Source organism: Corvus kubaryi, unplaced genomic scaffold (genome assembly GCF_017639235.1).
Source record: "Corvus kubaryi isolate FWS band 111438036 unplaced genomic scaffold, C.kubaryi_AGA036_p1.0 37353, whole genome shotgun sequence".
In the NCBI taxonomy this organism is placed as follows: Eukaryota; Metazoa; Chordata; class Aves; order Passeriformes; family Corvidae; genus Corvus; species Corvus kubaryi.
In genome coordinates, this window is record NW_024581115.1 from 5,022,199 (window position 1) to 5,032,031 (window position 9,833).

Here is a 9,833-nt window from a genome sequence, read left to right on the forward strand (position 1 = left end):
GCACGAGGACACACACTCCTGAAAACCCAAACGTGACACATGCCAGACAGGCACTTGGGGGCAAGAAATGTGTGCCTTCATCCTGCTCAAATGCTCCCCAAGCTGGCACTGGGGATAAAAAGGAGACAACATTAATTTCTCTTTCTGTTTTATGCAGCAGTGCTGGGGGTGGCTGTGCAGTGAGGCCACTGTGTCCTCCCGGTCACCCCCCAGCCAGGTCACACGGCATCAGCTAAAGCTGCTCTTTAGGGATCCTGTCAACTGGGAAGAGAGGGCAGAGGTCTGGTTCAAATCCCAGCAGCTCATGCAACAGCCAAGAGTCTTCCAGAGACGTCACAAGCGAGTGGCACTGGGTACTCCCACATGCACAGCTCTCGCAGAAGAACAGGCCCTCCTCGGGAGGCCCAGGCAATCCAAGGGTGCCCAGATGCTGTGAAGGGATCTGGCTCCTGCACAAGGACTCCACATCTCCCAGCTGGAAGCACTGAAGCACACAGCATGCTGCCACCATGGCTCACCCCGCCTGGCTCCAGGCACCCCGCGGGGGTCAGCCAGGGAACATCTGCAACATCTGCTCCTCCTCTCTTCCCTGTTTAAACAGAATACCCCACTAACAGGCCAGGGGAGGCTTTATACAAGGAAACATCTATGCACAGAGCTCGGGAGGAGACCAAAATAAACAGCAAGGGATGCTGACTCCTCGGGGACCTGCTTCCTAGCCGGAGCCTCCAGCTCTGTCGTGGCCGCAGCGCCCAACTGCTTCCCATTAAACATCCTGTGCCCCTCACGTGGTCCCCGTAACCCAGGGGTTACATTTGCTTGCTTGCTTAAGCACAGAGAGCTTTCCTTGGGTTTTTGGACACATAAGAGCCTTATGGGGCCGGGGCAGCCGGCGCCCCGTTATTTCCCACCACACAATGGCACCGTTTGAGAGCGAGGGCTCACTCTAAACTGCTACCAGATGGTCACCTCCTGTTCCCGGGCAGGAAAGGGGGGAGGCTGCAGCTCTCATCTTTCAAGGAACCCTTGGAAACCCAACACAGCATTCACTGCTCACAGCCCTTAAAGCTTCCCAGAGCCCTGTCACGGGCAGCAGGGTGCTCACGGAGCTTTTCTGGGCCAGGCTGAGAGCAAAGAGGGTTTGGCCACGTTACCATGGGGCCAGCTGGGTCTGGCTGATCCAAACCTACCCTGGGTGATGCCACTGAAGAGCTGCCACCACCCATACCAGAGATGGGTGCATGGGAGTGAACTAGAGGCTCAGTTATGAGGGCAAGTTGGGTGTTCTGCACATACCTATGGGGTGTATCCACCGTGTAGTAACCCTAAAGGTCCCACAGCAGAAAGGGAAGGGAGCTGCACCCCTGCTGCAGGGCCAGAGCAGGATAACTCTATCCCATCCTCAGCAAGGTGCTCCCAAGTCCACAAAGCCCATCAATGGGATCAAAATCACGGGTCTGAGATGGGAAAACCCCTGGTAGTGCAGGCAGCAAGAGATGCTGCACATGCTGGCAGGATTTTGTGAGTACACACACAGCTTCGAAACAGCCCGAGAGACTCAGATCCCCTCTCACATCCACAGAAACCAAAGCAGGAAATTTTAAAAGCACATTTCTCAAAGCTTCTGGCGATCTAACATAAGAAAGACGAGAAGTAAGGGTTGCTGAATCCCCTCCCTGTTCTTGTGCCAGGAGGCTTCGCACCTCTCCCTTACCAATAAACCAACCTTGCTGCACTACATATAAAAATAAATATATATACACACACATATATATATGCAGTGACACTCTGCTGTTGTAGCCTGACTCTCACACTATCCTGAGTAAGTTATGAACAGTTTATGCACAAATAAATCCTTTCTCTGACTTCACAGACAGCCTCCAAAAGAAGTTGCAGTAGATTGCACGGTCTGACACAAATCACATGTACAAGACAAGGCTGGCAATGCACTGTCACTATGCAGGGCCTTCCTGAACGGTGTAAATGGTACCAAGAGGTGAGTTCTGCTGGAAATTTGGGCATAAATGTAAGTTCAGGGTTCTGACATCAATCAAAGCTTTCCAAGCAGCATTTCTCTCACTCACAACAAGGTATAAAACAGCCTGAGGCTGATGCAGCAAACCTCTCATTTCCCAGAAATGAACATGCAAAAGCAAAGTCAGGACTAAGAATAGAAAAAAAAAACCCCAAAATCCACACTCAGATTAATACAAAATCCCAGCTTTCCAGTCTCTATAATGCAGTTCTTAAAAGATGTGAGCTTGATTCTCTATTACACTTGGGTTTACATAACCATTAACTCACAGCAAAATGCTTCCAGATCAGACCAGTATATTTTACATCCCTTATATTCATTTCATACTTGTACAGAAAATTACATAAAACACAGGGTATCCAGCCCAGCAGATTGCATTACTGGCTCAGCCATGGGCTCACTCCAGCTCCTGTCTCCGGTCTGTGCTCCAGTTTCCTTTCATAAGGGGAGGAGGAAGGAGAGAAATAAATCTTTTCTCTGCCTCCCGTGGGGCTGTAGATTTGGTTTGGTTCACTAATATTTCTAAAATGCCTTGAAACGATTACCCAGAGACAAAAGTATGATGCAGATGGTCTTGCAGAGCCCAGCCTGCCCCATGCTGGTGCCACAGATGCCATCCCCAGGAGTCATGAATCCCAGTGCCCACAGAAGGGACATGGAGAGTAACTCGGGTGGGTGACCAGCCTGGGTGGCAGGGACTGGGTGATTAAATCAGTGAAGTCTCCATTTGAGAAGATGCTTTGATGGGTGGTGTTGCAACATACTGGTTAAAAAGCAACAGAAAAGGGGTAAATTGGTAAAAGGGGCAAAGGAGGGACCCAGGAGCCACTCAGCCCTGCAGTGCTGCCCACTCCTACCCGCACTGCTTGCTGACTGCTGCTGTCCCTGCAGCCAGCTCTGATGGCTCTTTTGGAGGGGACACCCAGCACCGAAGTGCGAGCTGTTGTCCAAACGTCCTGAGGGCTGGCAGAGAGCAGAGCCCTCCTCCTCCCTGGCAAACTAAACGCGCTTTGAAAAATAAAATAAAATCCATCCTTTTCACATTTCCCTGTATTTTTGCTTTCAGTGGCCAAGATGAAAGAAAAGCTGAGGTCCCAACCACAGCCCTCACCATGCTCCTTGTCTCCCAAACCAGTGCAGCTGACCAGTGCCTCTGCCCTCACCTCTGACCCCTGCCATGACTCCCAGGGCTGGGAGAGGCTGCAGAGCCCCCAGCTCACCCTAGCAAGGGGCTGGACAGTTTTCTGCTGCGTGGGTCCCAAACTGCCACCTCTACTGCCAGGAGGATGGTGGCACAGACTGATGTCACGGTGTCCCCTGCCCTGCAATCCACAGGAGGCTGGCACTGACTGTACCTACACCTGGGCAACAGGCGGGCACCCCACCCTGAACTGCCCTGGCCTGGGTGCCAGCAGCACTGGGAGGACGCAGGGTCACACACCACCCATGGCATCTCCCCTTTTGGCACACAAACCAGCCAAGAGCCAGCTTGGAGGGACAGTGCCCCTGGGCCACCACTCTGGAGGTGTCCCCAGGAGACCCAAGGGCTGAGCTCCATCCAGCAGCCTCACAAAAGCAATCAGGGTAAAAGCCTGAGTCACAGCCATCAGGAGATGAGAGCTGTTCAGAGCAAGTTGGAGGCAGCAACAAACCCCTTCTTGCCCAAGGGCTACTCCTTACCTGCACTGTTTGTGGCAGGGAAGGGAGTGAGGAGGGGTCTCCTGCACCAAGGAGGGCTCTCCCACACTGGCACCTGCACAGCAGCTGGGTACAAACTGCTGGTGCCACCAGAGGACCAAACAGTACCCTGCAGGTGTAAAAGGAGAGGTGGCCAGGACACAACACTATCCCTGTGCTGAAGGGCATGACAGCCCACAGAGAGCTCCCCTGAGGGACCCTGACCCCCAGCAGCCAGGCACAGCCCCACCAGAAACTGAACTCAGACCCACTGACTCATTTTACAGGCTTCAAATAAGCTTAACCAGGATTTAGGGTCACTTGGCTTCTTGTCTCCACGTTGCATCTCTAAAGAACAAAGAGGTGCCAGAGCTCACTGCAGCAGGAGGGAACAGAGAGGCTGGGAAAGAGCCTGCATGATAGCCCTGCAGAAAGATGCTGCCTTAAATATCAGAGTCAGAAACATAAATATTTGGAGTGATTCTGAAGCCACCATTATTGTCTTTGGATTTATGACATGTCCCAGTCCAGGCTTTTGCGGCTGCTCTCTGTCCTGGCTCCTGGCAAAAAGGGCTGAGCAGCTCCCTGCGAGAAGGGGCAGCAAACCAGAAACTAAACCAGCACCCAGTGAGGCCATGGGGCACCCAGAGGTGCCAGGTTAATGACTGGCGGTAATTTAGCCCCAGGTTTGCTGGCGGGTATTGGCCAAGAGACAGAGCCATGGTCACTCAGAGCTATCAGAGCTGACCCAGCGTGTTCCAGAAGTGCTACCTACTCACTCCACTGCCCTGAACCACCAAGAGGCAATGAGCAAAGAGAGAAGCATTTTAGGTGAGTCCCTTACTAAGGGAAAGGTGCTACCAAGATCCCAGAGCCTGGGAAGAGCCAGCATGGTGTACGTGCTCCGGCCCCTGACTCACCTCCAGGCAGCAGCACTACACCTGCAAAACCAGAGCAGCTGCCCTGGCTCCTCCTCATCCCCTCCCTGTCCCTTCCCACCCCAGTTCCTCTGAAAGGTCTCTTTATGACCAGCACAGTGCTGTGCTCGCTTTGCCCAAGGCTGGTCCCATGAGGACAGAGGAGCTCACCTGTGCCAGCACTGGGAGCCCTCCCTGCTGTCACACAGCCAGGGACGCTGCTCCGTGCCGCAGTGGGTGCCCGGCCCCAAGGACACACAGCTCCTTGCATCGCATGGCTGTAAACAACAACCTCTGGATGATCCTACACCCTAACCGAGGCCAGAGGCCATCCCCAGAGCCCAGTTCACACGGACAGGGAGACCAGTGTCCTGTTCTTCCCTTTCCCACTCCCTCACAACCTTTTTATTCCCAAAGAGTAAGATATACACAGGGAAAACCCCAATCCACACCAGCAGGTACCCACTGCTGCGACCAGGCAGATGCAGTTTTTTGACTCTGTGGCTCGAAGGCCAGTTCTGCAGGGGAAGATACAACTTCTGCTGGGGAAGACATAAAACTTCCCTTCCCACAGGCACCTTCCTCTGGCTCCTTCCTCTCCCACCACTGAGGACTTGGCAGAAAATTCCCCTCCAGCCCATCCTTTTGTCTCGGACTGAGAAATGTAGATGTATAATAAGAGAGAAAACTCTCTGAAATGGCTGTAAACCCAGCTTTGAGGGTATCAGAGGTGACTTTGCTGCCTTGGAGCACCAGCTACATCAATGAGTGGCTCTAGCTTTGCCCACACCAAGCTGGTGATGAAGAGCTCCGGAAGAGACCAGCTGCAGTGCCGCTTTTTGGGGACAGCCCAGGAAATCCAACAATTGAGGAGCTTTGCTTCACTCCTAGGGTTGGGATGATCCAAGATGTAAATCGGAAAGATCTTTTTTGCGTTTCCTTTTCCAGGCATTGAGCCCTGGCACACGAGGGACCGTTAGTCACACGCTCAGCTCCCAGCCCAGTGCTCATCCTGCAAACCCTTGGGCCGGGCTTACGGGACTGATCTTGGACCTGAGTGAGACACTCACATAAACACGAGGCACCTCCCATCTCCAGGGCTTTCCACTCTGCTCAATTCAAGGCGCATCACCCACAGAGCGCCGTGACCGTCCCGCTGGCGCGTTCCTGCTAATATTAGCCCGGGGCTGAGTCCCAGCATCCGCAGCACGCGGCTGCAGCTGCTCCCCGGGGCAGCAGGAACGCTGGCCCTGCACAGCCCGGGGATGCACCACGGCCACGTGTCCCACAGACATCCCGGGCATTCGCTCAAGGAGATTTTAAGGACGAGTCCGTGAGTTTTGTGCACGTAGAAAAGCCTATTTATAATGCAGTGCCCTCCTGAAAATGAGCTGGGTGGTGGTTTTTTGGTGGCACTTAAAACTGGGACATAACTTAGCACAAGTTTGTGTCTCGTTGAGACAAAGTCTGCTGTTGAAATACTAAAAACACCCTGCGCTGGGTGGTGAGAGAAGTAGTGTCTGAAAAGCATGCAATAGTAAGGAAGAGTAAATGAATAAAATAGCCAGAGAAGCCTTCTGATCAGCAGTGGCATGTCCTGGCAGGGCTGGACGCTCCCCACCCAGCTCCACGGCACTGCCAAGGCTCACCCACCAGCCAGCACACACTGCCCAAGGGAGCTGGGCTCTGAGCAATGAGAAAACCAGGGATTAAGAACCATGAACAAATGCTGTCTCACGGCTTCTGCCAGAGCAAAGCTGCCAGCCTGTGCCCCCACCAGGCTGTACCCCCAGACACCACACAGAACCCCTCTCCACACACTTAGGGCCCTGCTCAGCATTTCCACCAGGCACAGTTTGCACCCACTGCGACAATTTGTGTTTCAACATCACAAGGAAATGAATCTGGTGTTGACTGACAGCATTGGCAAAGGCAAGGAGGGTTTGGCATCACTGCTGCCAACTCACCACCAGCAACTGCCAGCAAAAACGTGCCTCAGTTACCCTGGGACATCCCACCAGGATGAGGGACCTTAGCAGATCTCTCCTGTCTTCCTACTAGGCAGCAGATCCTGAGTGCACAGTGCTTTACACGTCTAGCAGGAAGACGAGTACCACGCTGTGGGATTGTCTTTGTGCAGCATCACAACCAACCAAAGCTGTGAGCAGGAGCATCCACCCCCTCTGCAGTGGAGCACCGCGGACCCCAACGCTCCCACATCACCTGGCCTGGGCTGGATCAGGGAGGTGTGGGGTACACGGGTTGTTAACACACTGCACAGACATCTCACCAGGTTGATTTAGCACTGCAGCTTCCCTTCTCTGCAGCTCAGGGTCTGTGCCTGAGCCCTGGGGAGCTGAGGGACCCGCAGCCCCCTCTGAGGCAAAGGTGAGCTTGGGAAGTGCTGCTTCAACCACGGCTGTACCAGCCACGCTCCTGAAAACCTGCCAGAATCTATAAACCCAGGGGCAGAGCTATTATGCTCTGTAAATCCTGGCAAACCACAGCCCTAGTGATGCTCTGCCTCACTAGAGAGGAGGAAGCTTTTGTCAGTCAAATAAGGGGGATTAGAATCATAGAATGGTTTTGGTTGGAAGAGACCTTACAAATCATCTATTTCCAACCCCCCTGCCATGGGCAAGGAACACCACCCACTGAACAAGGCTGCTCATAGTCCTATCCAACCTGACCTTGAATGCTTCCAGGGATGGGACATCCACAGTTTCTTTGGGGCAGAAGTCCCTGGACTTTTCTAGTGCCCTCCCCGCAGGAGTTGTTGGTCAGTGCAAGATGGGTACTGTGAGCATCCCCACCACAGCATCGGGCACAAGGAAGAACACACTGCTGTGCTGTGCTTCCTTCTCACATGTTGCTTTGATCTGGAAACTAAACTTCAATCAAGTACCTGGCACTGTTTCCCTATCCCAAAGGGCCCTCACACCCGCCCCAGGCTCACTGAGGCTGCAGCTCCCTGCCTGCTGCAACACAGCAGGGACAAGAAACCAGGCAGGGATGCTGCGAGGAAAACAGGCAGGAACAGCCAGGGTGACTGGGGAGGGCAGGCAGTGTGTGACTGGCGGAACAAAGAGGGCTCTGGACGATCTGGTGTTTCTGCTCCATGGTATTTTTGGCAGATCTTTCCTGCTTGGCCAGGGGCTGCGTGGGGTTGAGGTACCCACCCAGCAGACAGGAACACTGCATCTCCTGCCCTACGGGCTAGAGATTAATTGCCTGCTTTTTGGGAAGCTGCTGTGCAACCCTGAGAGCTAATTAAATTGTGAAACAGTAGCCCAGATCCCTGCCCAAGGGCAAGGCCAGACCTTTTGGCTTCAGATGCAGGGAACTTTCCCCAGCCTCTCCCTCTGCACAGGCAGGAACTATAAAGTGCTCCATAGACTGAAAATAAAGGCACTGCGGAGCTGCTCGGTGCCACCGAGGAACACACGCAGCCCAAGCAGGCAGCCCCGGGGCCCACAGCAGAGCCTTTATCGTATCCGAGTAGGGAATTACTCATTCTTGGAGATTTAAATGCAATTGGGGCAGCGAGAGGGAAGCTGTAATTACATCAGCGCTCGCAGCCCTGCGGTGGGGAAGCTCACGCGTCCCTCAAGGACAGTCACAAAGGCGCCCTTGAACCCCGAGCACCAAAGGGGTGGTGGCATCGGGTCACCCTCTGTGTCCCAACACTTGTTAGTTCCAATCTCCCTGAGGGACGTGACTTCCCTCAGCCTCCCGCTATGCCCTCCACGGCCAACTGCAGCTGGAGCAAACCCGCAGGCTGGAAATAGAGGAGCTGACCGTGTCTAAACCCTGCGACAAGGACTGCAGAGACCCCAGCTTTGCCACCCGTTTCCTGCCTGACCTGGAAGAGGAACCCTTGTGCTCTGAGCTTCCTCGGCTTCCCAGCAGGAAAAACAGCGGAGCGCTGCTTCCCGAAGGCCAGGCTGGGTTCTCCAGGAGGAGGTGGAGGCTGATCCTATAGCCGTGCACACGCAGCCCCTGGATAAGCTTTCACCGCGGCCCCCACATCTCCGCTGTTTCTTGTGGTTTTTTTTTTTTTTTTCTTTTTTTTTTTTTTCCTTCCTTCTAGAAACCGCTGCACAAAGCTCCGCTTGGGCCGCTGCCAGGACGTGCGAGTGCGTAGGGATGGAGCTGCTCTTCCAAAACTCTGCTCGGGAAGATGAGCTCCCTCGAGCCGATCTCTCAACGCCTGCTTCAGGCACAACCCCCCCAGCCCTCTTCTGCCTGTCTCTGACTCCCAGACCCATCTGGCAGCAGCACGCTCCCAGCTAGCGCATTTTCTTGCCTGAAAAAGCAAGAGTAGCAGGCAAGAAGAGGCAGGGACCAGGGGAGAAGCCGCCCCGGTCCGCACGCCAAGGGGGCTGCATGGAGAGCCTCCATCAGCGAGCGAGTCAACGCTGCGGGCCGCTGGAGCTCTGCCACGGGACAACTGCAGAGCTCTCTAGGGCAGGCAGCTCCCGCTACGGAGATACGTGAAACTCGGGATCGTTACCCACATCCCAGCTACTCCAGGGCTGTGTTTGCGCCCCAAAGCTGGGAATCAACAGAAGGGCTCGCGCTTGCTTTTTTTCTGACTTTCAGTCTGGTCAGGCGGGTGTTTTCAGCTGAAAAAACCACATAAATTAACTCGGGAAGGGCAGGAAAGGAGAAACATCCCGTAAGACCCTGCTTTGGCAGATACCACCGGGCGCAGCCGTTCCGGACAAAAGGCACCGACAGCCCTGGGGATGCCGCCTTGGGGCATCCCTCTCCTTCCAGCCCTCCCTACCCGCGGGGTGCCACCCCCGGCCTCGGCCAGGACCCCCTCGGGTACCACCGGGGCGCCAGCGGCGTGGGGAGACTGCGGCAGCCGAGCCCGGGGGAAGCCGAGCCGAGCTCTCCCCGCTCCGCCGCAGCTGCAGCTCCTCTCGGCTGAGCCCCAAAAGCGGCTGCTCCTGCCGTGGGTGCCCCTTCCAACCCCCGCGCTCCCCGGCGCGCTCCACCGGCGGGGCCACCCACCTTCGAAGTCGGAGATGATGCCCTCCAGGTGGGCGCTGACGGCCGGGTCGGCCATGGCGGGGCGCGGGGCGCTGGCCCCCCGGCTCCGCGGTGCGCGCTGCGGCCGCGCGAATGGCGGAGGGCATCAGCCCCCACCCCGAAGCGCCCACCCCCAGCCCGTCATCTCCGACTTCGAAGGTGGGTGG

At 55.3% G+C, this 9,833-nt stretch overlaps 1 protein-coding gene across 5 annotated transcripts in view; it reads right to left on the minus strand.

Annotated features, from left to right (window-relative positions):
* Positions 1-9,833, minus strand: part of SEPTIN9 (septin 9) — a 134,652-nt gene that overhangs the window by 58,778 nt on the left and 66,041 nt on the right. Inside the window, exon 1 of one of the 5 annotated variants that reach the window (XM_042032668.1) lies at positions 9,649-9,757. The exons of the other annotated variants lie outside the window; for them this stretch is intronic. Within the exon in view, the coding sequence (XP_041888602.1) occupies positions 9,649-9,703 (55 nt within the window). The 5' untranslated portion in view covers positions 9,704-9,757. Of the gene's footprint in view, positions 1-9,648; positions 9,758-9,833 lie in introns of those variants that run through there. 5 annotated transcript variants of the gene reach the window in all.